Source organism: Rhinatrema bivittatum, chromosome 6 (assembly GCF_901001135.1).
Source record: "Rhinatrema bivittatum chromosome 6, aRhiBiv1.1, whole genome shotgun sequence".
Lineage (NCBI taxonomy): Eukaryota > Metazoa > Chordata > Amphibia > Gymnophiona > Rhinatrematidae > Rhinatrema > Rhinatrema bivittatum.
The window spans coordinates 369177990-369196150 of record NC_042620.1 but is presented as its reverse complement, the minus strand read 5'-3'; the positions used below and the strand labels follow the sequence as shown (position 1 = coordinate 369196150).

Sequence of the window (18161 nt, the reverse complement as noted above, 5' to 3'; positions counted from 1 at the left end):
GGATCCATTAGGGACCCCAGCTCCCGTTCCTGCAGATCCTTCTTCGCAGGACCCACTCCTCGGAAACTTGAACAGGGATATTGATGGGTCCACCCCAGTGGAGAGGGATGATCCACGGTTTCTCCGGTTATTTCGGAGGGAAGAGCTGGCTCCTTTGATTCCTCACGTGCTAGTGGAGCTAGGTATTGAGGCTCCGCAACCGAGTGCGGAGCCTACCACAGTGGACCCCGTCCTCTTGGGGCTTCGCGCCCCTCCTAAAACATTTCCTTTTCATCCTATGCTACTGCAGCTCATGACCCAAGAGTGGGAGACTCCCGAGGTGAGCCTTCAGGTAGGGCGGCTTTGGAAAAGCTCTATCTATTGCCAGATGAGTCCTTGGATGTCCTTAAGGTCCCTAAGGTGGATGCGGCGGTCTCTGCCATCACTAAACAAATGACCATTCCGGAGGCTTGAGGTTCTCCTTAAACGGATTTTTGAAGTCTCAGCGCTGTGCGTTCGAGCAACGGTGTGCAGTAGCCTCATGCAACAGGTGATCCTTAGATGGGTACAGCAGTTGCTCACCGCACAAGAGTTGCCACCGGCGGAAGCGGAGCAGGCAGATCGAGCGGAGGCAGCTGTTGCTTACACTGTGGATGCCTTATATGATCTTCTTCGTGCCGCCTCACGCACCATGGCTTCGGCAGTCTCGGCTAGAAGGCTCCTCTGGCTCTGTAACTGGTCGGCCGATGTCTCCTCCAAAGCCCAGTTGAGCAATCTTCCCTTTAAAGGAAAATTCTTGTTTAGGGATGATCTTGAAGCCCTTATCAAATCCCTGGGTGACAACATGGTCTACAAGTTACCGGAGGATAAGCCTAGGACCTCCAGGACCTTTGGGTCGGCGCGCTCTCTGTTCCAGAGCCAGCGCAGGTTCTGGCAGGCCAGGGCACCGGCCTTTTCTTCCCGACAGCCGTTTCAGAGGTCCCAGTCTTGGCCTCCTTGCTTTTGTGACCGCAAGCCTCTCTGTGATGGGGGTCCTCAGGGAACTGCCGGGGGCAAGTCGGCCCAATGAAGGTGTGCAGGCCCATTCCTCTGTTCCGGTGATAGGTGACCACCTTTCTCTGTTCTTCCAGGAGTGGGTCAAGATTACGTCGGACCAGTGGGTTCTAAGCATCATAGAACACGGTTACGCTTTGGATTTTGCTCTCCCATTGCGGGATCTGTTTTTGATGTCGCCCTGCTGGTCTCTTGTGAAACGGACGGAAGTCAGCCAAACCCTGGGTTGGTTGAAAGCCCTGGGAGCCATTGTCCCAGTCCCTCCAGAGGAGTACAGGACCAGCAGATACTCCATCTATTTCGTGGTTCCAAAAAGGAGGGTGAACAGGGCACTGCGGGTACCTTGTTTTCGCATGGAAACTCTCCGCTCAGTCATTGCGGCCGTCCACTCCGGCGAATATTTGGCTTCTTTAGACCCGACGGAGGCGTATCTGCACATAGGGATCTGCAAGCGTCATCGAAGATTTCTCAGGTTCATGATCTTGGGAGAGCATTATCAGTTCCAAGCTCGCCCATCCGGGCCAAGTCTGAGAAGCTTTGTAAGGAATTGCACAGTCTTCAATCTCTCGGATGGGTTGTCAATTTTGCCAAGAGCCAGTTTATCCCATCCCATGTTCTGAACTTCTTAGGCGCTCGGTTTGACACGTCGGTTGGCAAAGTCTTTCTCACATAGGAGCGACTCACCAAGTTAATGGTGCAGATTCGACAGCTGCTGTTGCTACCGCTACCCAGGGTTTTTGATTACTTACAGGTGCTTGGCTCTATGGCATCTACTCTGGAGTTAGTCCCTTGGGCATTTGCTCATATGAGACCTTTGCAGAGGGCGTTACTTTCTCATTGGGATCCAGTCGGAGGAGTTCCAAATCCGGTTGCCACTCTTGGAGCCCGCCAGGTCCAGTCTCAATTGGTGGTTGATTCCAGCCCACTTGCAGCGAGGAATGGACCTGGAGGAGCTTCAGTGGGTCATTGTGACGACGGACACCAGCCTCTCCGGCTGGGAAGCGGTTTGCCAATCGCGGGAAGCACAGGGACATTGGACAGGTCAGCAGGCGAAATGATGCTTAAATTGCTTGGAGACCAGGGCAGTACATCTGGCATTGCATAGTTTTCTCCCCCTGGTGAGCCATCAATCGGTACGAGTCTTGTGCGACAATGGTGGCTTACATCAGTTGTCAGGGGGGAACCAAAAGTCGTCTAGTAGCCTCAGAGGCCGACCGGCTAATGGTCTGGGTGGAGTGCAATTTGGTCCGCCTGGCAGCGTCCCACATAGCTGGGGCCGACAACGTTCAGGTGGATTTTCTCAGTCACCAGCACCTAGACCCCATAGAGTGGGAACTGTCTGAGGAGGCAATGCATCTCGTGACTTGTCGGTGGGGCATGCTTCGCCTAGATTTGATGGTGACTCAGAAAAATGCGAAAGCGGCTTGATTCTTCAGTCACAAGAGGGAACATGGGGTGGAAGGAGTCAATGCTCTGGTGCTCCTGTGGCTTCGCAACATTCTGCTTTATGTCTTTCTTCCCTGGCCATTGGTGGGCAAGGTCTTACGACGGATAGATGCTCACACAGGGCCAGTCATTCTTGTGGCCCCGGAGTGGCCACGAAGGCTGTGGTTCACAGATCTGATCAACTTAGCGGTGGACGGTCCGGTTCGACTCAGTCTTTTACTGAATCTTCTTCGTCAAGGTCCAGTATTTTTCGATCGAGGGGATCGCTTTTGTCTAGTGGCCTGGCTTATGAGAGGAGGTAGTTGAGGAAGAAAGGTTATCCTGATTCAGTTATTTCCACCCTCCTAAAGGCGCGGAAGATGTCTACTTCACTTGCCTATTCTCGCGTCTGGAAGGTTTTCGATACCTGGCATAGCGGGTTGAATGTGTCCCCTTGTCGCGCCTCTATTGTTCATATTATGGCATTCTTATGGCGGCCCTGGGCTGTTTGCGGGGAAAGATTGACGGGATGTCTCTTGCAGTTCATCCGGATGTGTCACATTTCTGAAGGGTGCTAAACATTTGATCCCACCAGTTAGACTGGTGTGTCCTTCTTGGAGTTTGAATCTGGTTCTCCATGGATTGTGCAGTCTTCTCTTTGAGCCTCTCAAACTGGCTACTTTGAAGGACCTGACTCTCAAGGCGATTTTTCTGGTGACTTTCACTTCGGCAAGATGAATATCGGAGCTTCAAACGTTGTCCTGTCGGGAACCTTTTCTCCGGATTTCGGACTTGGGAGTCTCTCTTAGAACGGTGCCCTCTTTCCTGCCGAAGGTTGTATCGGGGTTTCATTTGAATCAGGATTTAGATCGTGATTTTCCTCAGGCTCGCGACTTGCGAAGATTAGATGTGCAGTGGATTCTGCTTCGCTATTTGTAGGTGACCAATGCCTTTCGGATGTCTGACCATCTATTTGTCTTATGGAGTGGTTCTAAGAAAGGAAAGAAGGCAACCAAGGCCACTATTGCCCGATGGTTGAAGGAAGCCATATCTTCGACATATATATGTCTTGGGCGCACAATACCGGACGGTTTGCAGGCACATTCAATCCGATCTCAGGCAGTGTCTTGGGCGGCGAGTCAGTTTGTGTCGCCGCAGGAGATTTGCAGACCGGCTACCTGGAAATCTTTACATACTTTTGCTAAGCATTACCATTTGGACATCCATGATCCGGATGTCGGCTGCTTCAGCAGCAGTGTTCGAGCGGGACTCTCCAGGTCCCACCCCATTTAGGGCAGCTTGGATACATCCCAGCGGTCTGGACTGATCCTGGTACGTACAGGGAAAGGAAAATTGGTTCTTACCTGCTAATTTTCGTTCCTGTAGTACCAAGGATCAGTCCAGACGCCCACCCATGGAGCCTGGAGAGTTTGTTCGGTTTCATCCTTTCATTCTGCAGAATACTTTGAAGTGGACAGCATTCGAGTTGCATATGTAAGTACTCTATCCATGTAAATAAGTTTTATGCAGTTTTCATTAGGCAGTTTGATATAGCCATTGGTTCTCATGTTTGGGGTTATGATATTTCTCACAGGACAAGCAGGATGGTAGTCCTCACATATGCGTGACATCACAGGATGGAGCCCAATCACGGAACACTTTTGTCAAAGTTTCTAGAATTTTGTCTGGCCCCTACTGGGCATGCCCAGCATGGCATTAACCCTGCAGCCAGCAGGGATCCCTCTTCAGTCTTTTTTTTTCCACTCAGCAGTAGCCACGCGGTTAAGGAGCTCTGCAAGGATTCCTGACAGGAATTTTCCTCACGGAATTATTAAAAGTTAAATTGCCCCACAGGGGTCCCTCTGTTAACTTTTTCAGTCCGCGGTACTCCGATAAGTTTTTACCCATTTTCCGTCAATTACCGTCGAGTTTGGCCCTCGCAGCTTACTGGCCGTTGACCGTACCGCGGCTCTATTTTTTTCTATGGCCATGGCGTTGGGGTTCCGTCGGTGCCCGGAATGCACTCGTACCATGTCCATTACAGACCCCCATAAAGTCTGTGTAATGTGTCTTGGATGAGAGCACGATGTCTTGACCTGCACCAAATGTGCCCTAATGACACCAAAAGGTCGCAAGGCCAGAATGGAGAAGATGAGACTTCTCTTCCATGCTCAAACCCCGACTCCATCCATTGCGTCAACGTCATGCCAGCATAGACCACCGATCGGTGACCGCCCGGCATCGACAACATCTCGGCCTTCAACACCCTCTTCTCCCCCTCGGGACTGAGGGGATCGTAAGGAGAAACATTGCCATCGGCACCGAAAGTCTCGGACATCGAGGGAGCGAAGCCATTGTCCGAGCCGCCATCGAAGAAACCCCGTCCAGAAAAGACACCGACCTTTTCGGCGACCGGGTCACCGAGGCAATTCTCGCCCGACCAGGCATCGGGAGCCGCGACTCCGCCTTTAACGGTGGTCCCTCCAGCTATGCCTCTGCCTCCTTCTTCTGTTCCGGAGCCGGGGCTGCTTGCTCCAGGTCTCCGAGAAGAACTGGATTGGATGGTTCAGGAGGCCATCAAGGCAATGCACCAACTCCAGGTTCCCCCGGCACCGACATCGGTACCGATAGTGGAACAGACTACTAGCTCGATTCCAGCAGCCTTGGCACAGCTGCTATTGAGGATGGAAGCGCTTATGGCTGCTTTTCCACCGATTTACTCCGGGTCACCGATGGCTCCGGTGCCCTCCCGCTTACTTTATCATCGGGAGGAGAAACACCGTTCTGCATCCCTCCATCAGGAGTTCTGCCTCAGCCATCAACATCGGTACCGATACTTCCATCGGCGCCATCGAGCCATCCATCGATGCCTGCGCCAGGGCCTTCATTGCCTTCATCGGTGCCTTCGGAGCCTAGACCTGGACCTTCAGGTATCCAACTACCCCATCCCTCTCTAGTTCCTAGAGGGACAGGTACTGATCCTTATGATACCTGGACTGATGATTCCTCACCAGACACCGATGATTTGCTATCACCTCCTTCACCCACTGAGAGTAGAAAGCGTTCTCCTCCAGAGGACCTTTCTTTCATAAATGTTGTGAAGGAAATGTCTGAATTGGTCCCTTTCCAATTACAGACGGAACAGGACGACAGACATCAGATGATGGAGTTGATTCAATTCCTGGATGCGCCCAAGGAAATCACCTCCATCCCTATCCACCAAGCTCTTCTAGACCTCAAGAAGAATTGGGAACATCCTGGCTCCATTGCACCAGTCCACAGAAAAAATGACTCTACCTATTTGGTGCAGTCAACTCCAGGCTTTCAGAAGCCTCAGTTGGATCACCAATCTGTGGTGGTTAAATCTGCGCAAAAGAGAGCAAAAAGGTCGAAACCTCACACTTCCTTTCCCCCTGGGAAGGAACAGAAGTTTTTGGATGCCATTGGTCGCCGAATCTTTCAAGGATCAATGCTGATCCTCCGAATTGCCGCTTACCAACTCTATATGACCCAATATAATAGGGTCATTTTTAAGCAGATACAGGAGTTGACAGCCTCCATGCCTCAGTCACTTCCAGAACAACTCCATACCCTAATTAACAAGGGTTTGGAGGCAGGCAAACATGAGATCAGATCATGTTATGACATCTTTAACACTGCAACCAGAGTATCTGCAGCTGCTATTTCAGCAAGACGATGGGCTTGGCTCAATTCTTCAGACCTTCGACCAGAAGTCCAAGATGGGTTGTCCGACCTCCCATGCATAGGAGACAATCTCTTTGGCGAGCAGATTTAAAAGACAGTGGCTGAACTAAAGGACCATCATGAGACTCTCAGACAGCTCTCTCTGATACCTTCGGATTATCCTTCCAAACAGCCTTTCCGGAAGGACTCTAAAAAGTCTTTCTACAGACCAAAGAAGTCCTACTCGCCAGCAGCCAGATGCCGTTCTATGAGACCATTCCTCAAATCACAGTCTCATCAGACCCGAAAACAAAAGCCACAGATAGCCCCCCAGCTGGGCCTTGCTTCTGGCTTTTGACTCTCGCATAGAGAGCAGCAGCCAGATTCCATTACGACACATACCAGTGGGAGGGCGGTTATGCCATTTCAACAACATATGGCAATCAATCACCTCAGACCACTGGGTCCTAGCAATAATTGCCCAAGGCTATCATCTCAACTTTCTCTCCATCCCACCGGATTCCCCACCTCTAATGACGTGGAAAACATCTGACCATTCATCGCTCCTGGAACAGGAGGTCTCCCTCCTACTCCAGTCCGGAGCAATAGAACCAGTACCATTCCCTCAGCAATGCCTCAGGTTCTATTCCCGGTACTTTCTAATCCCCAAAAGATCAGGAGGCGTTCGTCCAATTTTAGATCTACAAGCCCACAACAAGTACCTCCAGAGAGAAAAGTTCAAGATGGTAACCTTGGGCTCGCTTCTTCCTCTTCTTCAAAAAGGAGACTGGCTCTGCTCTCTCTACCTCCAGGACGCATACACTCATATTGCGATAACTCCATCTCATCACAAATACCTGAGGTTTCTTATAGGCCCCAAGCACTATCAGTATCGCGTGCTTCCATTCGGCCTAGCGTCTGCACTACGAATCTTTACAAAATGCCTCTTCGTGGTTGCCGCCTTCCTCAGGACTCAAGGTGTTCACGTCTACCCCTATCTGGACGATTAATCAAGGCTCCAACTCAGCAAGCCGCTCTGTCATCCCTACATCTCACTTTAAACAGTAATTTCACTCGGATTTCTCGTCAACTACAACAGATCCTGCTTAGTCCCATCTCAAACCTTATCATTCATTGGGGCAGACTTGGACACCTTACAAGCAAAGGCTTTCCTGCCTCAACAACGAGCCCTCACTCTCGTGTCTCTGACACATCAGCTGCAGTCTCAACACTCGACGACTGCTCATCGTTTTCTCATCCTCCTAGGACACATGGTTTCCTCAGTTCAGGTCACCCCAATGGCTCGCCTGGCCATGAGTCATGCAGTGGACTCTAAGGTTGCAATGGACTCAGTCCCTTCAGCCCCTGTTGTCCATTGTCTACATCATCGACTGACTCCTTCTGTCTCTCGCCTGGTGGACGAATCAAATCAATCTTCTACAGGGCTCGCCCTTTCAGGCACCAAACCCTCAAATAACTCTAACCACTGATGCTTCCAACTTTAGGTGGGGAGCCCATGTGGCCGATCTCCAGAGGAAGCCAAACACCAGATAAATTTCCTGGAACTGCGAGCAATTCGATACGCTCTCAGAGTATTTCAGGATCGCCTGTCCAATCAAGTCATCCTGATCCAGACGAGCAACCAGGTGGCCGTGTGGTACATCAACAAACAGGGAGGCACAGGATCCTACCTTCTGTGTCAGGAAGCTGCACAGATTTGGGCGGAGGCCCTCTCCCACTCGATGTACCTCAGGGCCACCTACTTGCCGGGAGTGGACAACGTGTTGGCAGACAAGTTGAGTTGCACCTTCCAACCGCATGAGTGGTCTCTAAAGCCCTCAGTAGCGAACTCCATCTTCCAAAAATGGGGTTATCCTCAAATAGACCTCTTTGCGTCACCCCAGAATCGCAAAGTAGGCAATTTCTTCTCTCTCACTCGCAGCCAACATTATCCACCAAGAGACGCGTTCTCCCTATCATGGGTAGCCGGTCTCCTATACGCATTCCCCCCACTTCCACTTCTCTCGAAGACTGTTGTGAAGTTACGTCAGGACAAGGGAACCATGATCCTGATAGCAAACTGGTTAAAAGATAGGAAACAGAGAGTAGGATTAAATGGTCAATTTTCTCAGTGGAAAAGGGTAAACAGTGGAGTGCCTCAGGGATCTGTACTTGGACAGGTGCTTTTCAATATATATATAAATGATCTGGAAAGGAATATGACGAGTGAGGTTATCAAATTTGCGGACGATACAAAATTATTCAGCGTAGTTAAATCACAAGCAGACTGTGATACATTTCAGGAGGACCTTGCAAGACTGGAAGATTGGGCATCCAAATGGCAGATGAAATTTAATGTGGACAAGTGCAAGGTGTTGCATATAGGGAAAAATAACCTTGCTGTAGTTACACAATGTTAGGTTCCATATTAGGAGCTACCACCCAGGAAAAAGATCTAGGCATCATAGTGGATAATACTTTAAAATCGTCGGCTCAGTGTGCTGCAGCAGTCAAAAAAGCAAATAGAATGTTAGGAATTATTAGGAAGGGAATGGTTAATAAAACAGAAAATGTCATAATGCCTCTATATCGCTCCATGGTGAGACCGCACCTTGAATACTGTGTACAATTCTGGTCGCCGCATCTCAAAAAAGATATAGTTGTGATGGAGAAGGTACAGAGAAGGGCAACCAAAATGATAAAGGGGATGGAACAGCTCCCCTATGAGGAAAGGCTGAAGAGGTTAGGGCTGTTCAGCTTGGAGAAGAGATGGCTAAGGGGGGATATGATCGAGGTCTTTATTATCATGAGAGGTCTTGAACGAGTTGATGTGACTCGGTTATTTACACTTTCGAATAATAGAAGGACTAGGGGGCATTCCATGAAGTTAGCAAGTAACACATTTAAGACTAATCGGAGAAAATTCTTTTTCACTCAAAACACAATAAAGCTCTGGAATTTGTTGCCAGAGGATGTGGTTAGTGCAGTTAGTGTAGCTGGGTTCAAAAAAGGTTTGGATAAGTTCTTGGAGGAGAAGTCCATTAATGGCTATTAATCAATTATACTTAGAGAATAGCCACTTCTATTAATTGCATCAGTAGCATGGGATCTTCTTAGTGTTTGGGTAATTGCCAGGTTCTTGTGGCCTGGTTTTGGCCTCTGTTGGAAACAGGATGCTGGGCTTGATGGACCAATGGTCTGACCCAGCATGGCAATTTCTTATGTTCTTATAGCACCCCACTGGCCCCGCCAGGTGTGGTTTCCAATACTTCAGGATCTCTCCATTCGCAGGCACATTCCTCTGGGAACAGACCCGCTACTAATCACTCAAAACGACGGGTGCCTTCGCCACCCCAATCTTCAAGCCCTGTCCCTGATGGCATGGGTGTTGAAATGTTAATCCTTCAGCCGCTTAACCTTTCTGATCCAGTCTCCCGTGTCTTGATTGCTTCACGGAAGCCTTCCACGAGAAAATCGTATTCTTACAAATGGAACAGGTTCCCGTCATGGTGCTCTTCTCAGGCCCTTGATCCTTTTACCTGTCCAATCCCGCAGTTTCTAGACTGCCTCTGGCACTTGTCAGAGTCAGGTCTTAAAACTTCCTCCATCAGAATGCATGTCAGTGTGGTAGCCACCTTCCATAAAGGTATCGGGGGTGTCCCTATCTCAGTACAACCCCTTGTCACACGATTTCTGAAAGGCTTGCTTCATCTCAAGCCTACACTGCGTCCTCCGGCCCCTTCTTGGGACCTTAATCTGGTTTTGGGTCGGCTCATGAAACCAACATTTGAGGCTCTCTAATCCTGTGAACTTCGCTATCTCACATGGAAACTGATTTTCCTTTTGGCAATCACTTCAGCTCGCAGAGTTAGTGAACTACAGGCCCTAGTTACCTATCCGCCTTACACTAAACTTCTGCAGGACCGGGTGGTACCTCGCACTCACCCTAACATTTTGCCTAAGGTAGTATCAGAGTTTCATCTCAATCAATCCATTATACTACCTACCTTTTTTCCCAGGCCCCATTCCAAATAGGAGAGCAGGCTCTGCATACCCTTGACTGCAAACGGGCTCTAGCGTTCTACCTAGACCGTATAGCTGCCCACAGAAAGAGCACTCAATTATTTATCTCTTTCCATCCTAACAAGTTGAGGCAGCCAGCGGGTAAGCAAACTCTCTCCTCCTGGATAGCGGATTGCATATCCTTTTGCTGTCAGCAAGCGGGCATTCCATTCCAAGACTGTGTTAAAGCACACTCTGTGAGGTCCATGGCGACTTCAGTAGCACACTTACGATCGGTGCCGCTTCCTGACATTTGCAGGGCTGCCACTTGGAGTTCTCTCCATACTTTTACAGCCCACTATTGCTTAGACAAAGCCGGAAGACAAGATTCCATCTTAAGCCAATCTTAGGAAAAAAGAGAGAGGAAGAGACATTAAATGTAGCATGTGGTTTTTACAATATAATGGGTCAGTGCAGAGATTTTCAGGGGTGACGGAAGTACAAAAATTAACGATTTTTATTATGTAAGTCACATCACATTAAAGATTTTAATGACTCAGTGTGTATCTTACTGTATTTCAGACAGCTGAAATGGCTGAACGCTTACAAAAAATGGGCGAGAGTTCTCTCAGAAACTTCACAATGGACACCGAGACAAGTTTATACAACTTTGAAGGTGAAGATTATCGAGAGAAACAGAAGGTAACTTTTTGATATGCAGATAAACTACAGGGATAAATGTTCTACCTTTCATAATACTGTTCCCTGTACGTACCCAGATCAGTCCAGACTCCTGGGTTTTGCATCCCCATCACAGATGGAGACAGAGAAGTTTTGACTGACTCTGCCTTATATCCTCAGGTGCCACCTACACTGTATCCCAGCAGGTTTCTCACTGTTTCGCACTGTTTGTCAAATAAAATTCTGATTGCTGCCATGGGATCCTCTTCTCCCCATTTCTTTTTCTGCCAGGCAGAAGGTGGCAGCATGAAGAACAAAGCTAGGTTTCATGCAGCTGCTGCTTCTCCCCCTCCCTCATGCTTCCTTTCTAAACAGGAAGCATGGGGTAAGGGGTGGAACCAAGGAGTATACAATCTCATGCTGCCCTGGGATGATGGCTTTCATGTTTCTTTAGTGTGGCATCAGATGAGAGGGAGGATCTGTTTGAGGAATATAGGTGAAAAGAGAGGACAGAAATGGAGAAATGCACCATGTGACTATATGGGATAGGAGGGGTGTGGCGAGCACTATGGGGAGAGATGGAATGGAAGAAGAGAAGCATTATGAAAAGAGATGGGAAAAATGTGGGGCAGAGTAAGAGGAATAAAATGGGGAGAGATGGGAAGGAGAGAAGAAACATGGGAGAAGAGAAATGTGCTGGGAGAGTATAAGTTTGTATCTCTGGTTAAAAAGATTGTAAACTCCAGTTTTCACATGCTACACACAGGATTTTCAGGTTCTCTTCACTGAATATTTGAGTCATATTTGCTTACATTATGATTCAAGATCCAAGTTTATTTGCATAACTCAACTGTTAAGAAAACCAGAGTTCCCTGTGGCACTCAAGTTCCAGAATATGCTGCCTTTGCCTGGCTCCTAAAACTTAACTGCTTTTGTCTAAAATTTTCAGATATGGAACCCAAATATCTTTGGATAATTAACATTTGTTAAGTAAAATGTATATCAAACTATTTTCTATAGGACTAAAATGACTATTAGAACTTCATACTTGATTGAGCTGTAAAAGAACTCACTTGAGGAAATGGATGTTTTGCACATCTATGTCACTTTTTTCAACTCTATGTTCCTTTCATTAAATAATGTAGGGTCTGAGGTATCAAGGAATCTCTCCAACTTTGGGCTTGATCTGCAAGAGTCTTACACTTATGTGTATTGGAAAAACCTTGGTGGTGTTGGAAAAATAGTTTAGCCATTTGTCTCTTTTATTGCTGAGCTGGCAAATGCACTGTAAGGGCACTAGTCCATTTAAGAGCTCAAACTAATGACAGTACTAAAATAAACCTGTTTTTGTATTTAAATTTGTATTTGTATTTAAAAAATTTATTAATCGCTTAACACAAATGGCCTAAGCGATATACAAAATTTACATACATAATAAAAAAGCACAAAATTTCACAAAACTAAGACAAACAAACATTTATAAATTATATAAACTAATAAAATAAAATAATATCACCTCTAGGTAGAATCGAACACATTCAATTCAATACGATACTCATCAACACAGTAACAAATGAGAATCAATGGATTGCATTACAACATAAATGCACGGGCAAGGAGAAATTCTTTATATGAAGATTTAAATTTTTTAGCGTCATCCATAGATCTCAGTTCTATAGGGATTGAATTCCATTGAGAGGGTGCCGCAATTGAAAAAGAAGTCTCCCTGGTACTAAACAGGCGAGCCTGACGAATAGAAGGAACTTCAAGATTGTTCAACTGTGAAGATCTCAAGCATCTCGCTGGTTTATATATTCTCAATAAGGCATTAAACCAATGTGACGAGTTGGAATTACATAATTTGAAAACAATCAAACCTATTTTAAAAGAAATCCGATCGCAAACAGGTAACCAGTTAAGGTTACAAAGCACTGGTGAAATTCTATCGAAACATTTCAAAGCTTCGAGGGACGTCACCAGTATAAGCCAGTGCACCCTCTGCTGGAGCTCAGTATCTTCTGACTCCAGCAGATGAGAGTTGGGGGGATCCCTTAGCTCCCCCAGAGTGACAGGATTCTAGTTCTTCTCTTTTCTATCTTTTGTCTCTCTGTCATTTTTTCTTCCGCTCTGGATCAAGTTTAAAGTTTTAAAGTTAAAAAAAAAAAAAGCAAAAAAAGCTCCAACTTTTGGGAGGTGTGCCTTTTCTGTCTGCCTCTCTTGCTTTCACTGCTCCGCTGTCGCTGGTGGTAAGTCGTTGGGGTTTTTTCTGCTGTTTCTTCTCCTTTCGCAGGTTTTTCTTTCAGCAGCGTCTTCAGTGCCCCGAGGATGCCGGTGGTGCCGGCCTCTCCACGTGCGGGCTGTCGGTCCCGTGGATCAGCGGCTTGATTTGGAGGCCCCCTTCTTGTCGGCAGGGCCCTTCTCCGGCGCTGCGGGACCCGGCGAGCGGGTTGTGCAGGCCGTTCCGGGCCCCCCCGCGGTACGCTCCTCGTTCTTTTTTAAGGCCCCCCCCCCCCCGAGGCTTAGTGCCTGCTTCCCCAGTTTTTTTTCTCATGCCGCGGCCGTCACGTTGTGCGGCCTGCGGCGAGCCCGGGTCCCGGATTTTGAGGGAGGGGATTTGTGCGAGGTGTCTCCCCGGGGGGGAAGGCACCTCGCAGCCGATCGCTACTTTTTCTTTTCTCCCCTCCCCCCGGCGGGAGCAGCGCGGGCCGGCCACTTCGCCGCCGTTGGCGGGAACGGCGGCCATGTTGGATTTGCAGCACGTTGCTGCACAGGTTTTACCACAGGAGCGGAGGGATTTTCGGGAGATTTCTCCCCCGAATTTGTCCACGGAGGGGGGATTGCCCTCCTCGGAGCCCCCGGTGGCTCCTCCTTCGGGGCCTCCTCCCAGCTTCCTGAGTTTTTCCCCGGAATTCATCCTGCTTATGGATAATGCATATTTTCAGGGATTGGGGGTCCCGGGGGGCCCCCCGGACCCTCCACCTACCAAGACCCCCAGGGTCTCTTCGGGTCCTCCTGCTGTGCCCCCCGACCTGGTGGGTTCGGTGTCAGGGGCCCCGGGACCGCTTCCTCGCTTCAGGTCCTCCCAGGGGGGGGGGGGGGGACGGCAGCGGTTTCGCCACCGGGGGGAGGCTCCCCGGAACCTTCGGACCCGGCGCACCCGGATCTGCCCTCTGAAGGGGATGATCCGCTGGCACTCCGCATTTTCCAGAGGGAGGAGCTGAATGATCTGATTCCACAGATCCTCCTGGAACTCGACCGTGATCCTCCACCGGATCCGCCGGCTCCTGTTGCGCCCGCAGTCACCACCTCGTCCATGAAGGGGGACCCGGTTCTAGCCGCCCTTCGTCCTAGACCTCGTGCTTTCCCTATCCATGATTCTTTTCTGCAGCTGCTCACCAGGGAGTGGGATACTCCCGAGGCTTCGTTGAAAGTCACGCGGGCCATGGAGAAATTGTACCCACTACCGGAAGATTTCCTGGACCTTATTAAGGTACCTAAGGTAGACTCGGCTGTTTCAGCGGTTACTAAGAGGACAACGATCCCGGTCACGGGCGGCACAGCCCTGCGGGATACCCAAGATCGAAAGCTGGAAGTATTCCTGAAGAGAGTCTTCGAAGTTTCCGCCCTGGGAATGCGGGCCGTCATGTGTCTGACACAGCGAGCCAGCCTCCGGTGGGTTCAGCAACTACTCACCTCCCAGTCCCTGCCTCCAGAAGAGACTGCACAGGCAGACCGTTTGGAGTCCGCAATAGCCTACGGGGCGGACGCGCTCTATGATCTGTTCCGAGTTCTGGCGCGCTCCATGGTGTCGGTCGTGGCGGCTCGCCGGCTCCTCTGGCTGCGCAATTGGGCGGCTGATGCCTCCTCCAAGTCGAGCTTGGGCTCCTTGCCATTTCGGGGCAAGTTTCTTTTTGGAGAGGATTTGGATCAGCTTATCAAGTCCCTGGGGGAGAATGCTGTCCACAGACTCCCCGAAGATCGTCATCGGCCTTCCCGGTCTTTTGCTTCCGGTCGGACCAGGGCCAGAGCACAGAGGCACTATAGGTCGTACAGACAGCCTGGGACTCGCACAGGCTGCTCCAGACCCCAGTCCTGGCCGCGGTCCTTTCGTGGGCGCAGGCCCCAGCGCGACGGATCAGGGCAGGGTAACCCCCTGCCGAAGTCTGCACAATGATACCAGTTTCGCCCACTCCTCCACTTCAGGATAGGGGGTCGGCTGGCGGACTTTTACGAGGAGTGGGTACGTATATCCGCAGACCAGTGGGTCCTGGACACTATAAGGACCGACTACGCCTTGGAGTTTGTCCGCCCTCCCAGGGACAGGTTCCTCTTCTCCCCCTGCGGCTCGGATCTCAAGCGGGCGGCGGTGCAACAAACCCTGGATCGCCTTCAGAGCATAGGGGCCATCTCCAACGTCCCCTTCGGCGAGGTGGGCTTGGGCCAGTATTCCATCTACTTCGTCGTGCCAAAGAAGGACGGTTACTTCCGGCCCATCCTCGACCTGAAGGACGTCAACAAGTCCCTACGGGTCAACCGGTTCCGGATGGAGACGCTTCGCTCTGTGAATGCGGCGGTACACCAGGGAGAGTTTCTGGCCTCCCTGGACTTGACGGAAGCTTATTTGCACATCCCCATTCTTCCGGCGCACTGTCGATTTCTCCGCTTCAAGATTCTGGGCCAGCACTTCCAATTTACAGCTCTTCCATTCGGCTTGGCGACCGCTCCTCGTACGTTCACCAAGATAATGGTTGTTGTGGCGGCGGCCTTGAGGAAGGAAGGCATCCTGGTGCATCTCTATCTCGATGATTGGCTGATTCGGGCGAAGTCCTTCGACCACGGGCAGGCCTCGGTGGCCAGGATCGTCCAGGTACTCCAAGCCCTGGGCTGGGTGGTGAACTTCTCCAAGAGCTCCCTCGTTCCCTCATAACGCCTGGACTTCCTGGGTGCCAGCTTTGACACGCTCCAGGGCAAGGTTTTCTTGCGCCCGGACAAGGCTCAATCGTTGCGGGAGCATGTCTGTCATTTTTCTGCGTTACAGGAACCCACTTCCTGGAATTATCTGCAGCTGTTGGGAGTGATGGCGTCCACCATCGATATGGTGCCCTGGGCTTTCGCCCATCTATGTCCTCTGCAGGCGTCTCTTCTCTCCAGGTGGAAGCCAGTGTCTCAGGATTATCAAGTTGTCCTGCCTCTCCCCCCAGTCGTCAGGGACAGTCTGGATTGGTGGCTGGTTCCCGCGAATCTGGCGCGCGGAGTCTCGATCGAAGTCCCCAATTGGGTGGTAGTCACCACCGATGCAAGCCTCGTGGGCTGGGGCGCCGTGTGCGATCGAAGCGCCACGCAGGGGACGTGGCGAAGTGGCCGATCAATCGGCTGGAAACCAGAGCGGTACGGTTGGCGCTCCAATACTTCCTTCCGCTGGTACAGAACAGAGAAGTGCACATTCTTTCGGACAACGCCACCACCGTGGCCTACATCAACCGACAAGGGGGCACAAGGAGCAAGCATGTCTCCCTCGAGTCGACCCCCCTGATGGAATGGGCGGAGATGCATCTCGCCCGGATCGCGGCCTCTCACATCGCCGGTGTGGACAACATTCAGGCGGACTTCCTAAGCCGGCAACAGCTGGATCCCGGAGAATGGGCGCTTTCCGACGAGGCAATGCGGCTTTTGATCCGCCGATGGGGCGTACCGCACATGGATCTGATGGCGTCTTCCATCAACACCAAGGCACCCCGTTTCTTCAGTCGCAGACGAGAGCACGGCGCGGAAGGAGTGGATGCTCTAGCTCTTCCGTGGCCAACTCACCGGCTTCTCTACGTCTTCCCCCCTTGGCCCTTGGTAGGAAGGACTCTCCGCAGGATAGAAAATCATTGGGGACCTGTGATTCTCGTCGCCCCGGAGTGGCCGTGCCGGCCCTGGTTCGCGGACCTTCTACAGTTGGCAGTGGATGGTCCGTTCCGAGTAGGCCATCTTCCTCGTCTTCTACACCAGGGTCCGGTATTTTTCGAGCAGGCCGAACTCTTCTGTCTTGCGGCATGGCTTTTGAACGGCGTCGTCTCCGACGCAGAGGCTACCTGGAGGCGGTAGTTTCCACTATGCTACGTGCCCGCAAACCTTCCACCTCTGTCGCGTACGTCCGAGTTTGGAGAATCTTCGACATCTGGTGCTCTTCTCGAGGGATTCGGCCAACTGAGGCATCGGTTCCTTCAATCCTGCAGTTCCTGCAGGATGGTCTGGAGAAAGGGGCTCGCCTATAATTCCCTCCGAGTCCAGGTGGCGGCCCTGAATTCCCTCGTGCAAGGGAACGGTTCTCTCCTACTTCAACCGGATTTAGCACGTTTTCTCAAAGGGGTCAAGCACATACGTCCACCGGTGCGGGACCCTTGTCCCTCCTGGAGTCTCAGCCTGGTGCTTCGTGCCTTGTCAGGATCACCTTTCGAACCGATACGTACAGTGACCCTCAAGGATCTTACCCTCAAGGCGGTTTTCCTCGTGGCCATCTGTTCAGCACGTCGTATCTCGGAGATTCAAGCTCTGTCCTGCAGGGAACCTTACCTCAGGTTCTCGGATTCCGGAGTTTCCTTGCGCACCGTTCCTTCATTTCTCCCGAAGGTGGTCTCGTCTTTTCACTTGAATCAGACAGTGGAACCTTCCGTCCTTCGGTCCCGACGAGCCTCGGACTCTTCGTCTCTTGGATGTCAAGCGCACTTTGCTCCACTATTTGGAGGTGACTAATGACTTCAGGATCTCCGATCACCTTTTCGTTCTTTGGTCGGGTCCAAAGAAGGGGTACCAGGCCTCGAAAACGATTGCTCGCTGGCTTAAGGAGGCTATTTCCTCTGCTTACATTGGAGCAGGACGGCCCCCTCCTCGTGGAGTGATAGCGCACTCAACTCGCTCACAGGCGGCATCTTGGGCGGAAGCCTGTTCTGTCTCCTCACAGGAAATCTGCCAGGCTGCAACGTGGAAGTCGTTGCACAGTTTCTCACGGCATTATCGACTACACCTGGCGTCATCATCCACTGGGCATTTTGGCGGCCAGGTTCTCCGAGCAGGGCTTTCAGGGGCCCACCCGGTTTAGGGAAGCTTTGGTACATCCCACCGTCTGGACTGATCCTGGTACGTACAGGGAAAAGAAAATTATTCCTTACCTGCTAATTTTCATTCCTGTAGTACCATGGATCAGCCAAGACGCCCACCACTTTGGGATTTCTTGCTTCTGCTCGGGTCTGCTCACTGTCGATACTTTCTGTATTTCTCAGTTTTCGTTCTTATCACTGTTCACAGCTCCCTACAAGTTGGGTGTTTTACCGCTAGTTGGTGGGTTATTCTTA

At 50.7% G+C, this 18161-nt stretch overlaps 1 protein-coding gene across 2 annotated transcripts in view; it reads left to right on the top strand.

Moving 5' to 3' along the window:
* SMARCA1 (SWI/SNF related, matrix associated, actin dependent regulator of chromatin, subfamily a, member 1) overlaps positions 1–18161 on the top strand; it is an 856940-nt gene that overhangs the window by 551297 nt on the left and 287482 nt on the right. For both annotated transcript variants that reach the window (XM_029607880.1, XM_029607879.1), the window contains exon 17: positions 10726–10845. In XM_029607880.1, the coding sequence (XP_029463740.1) occupies positions 10726–10845 (120 nt within the window). The remainder of the gene's footprint in view (positions 1–10725; positions 10846–18161) is intronic.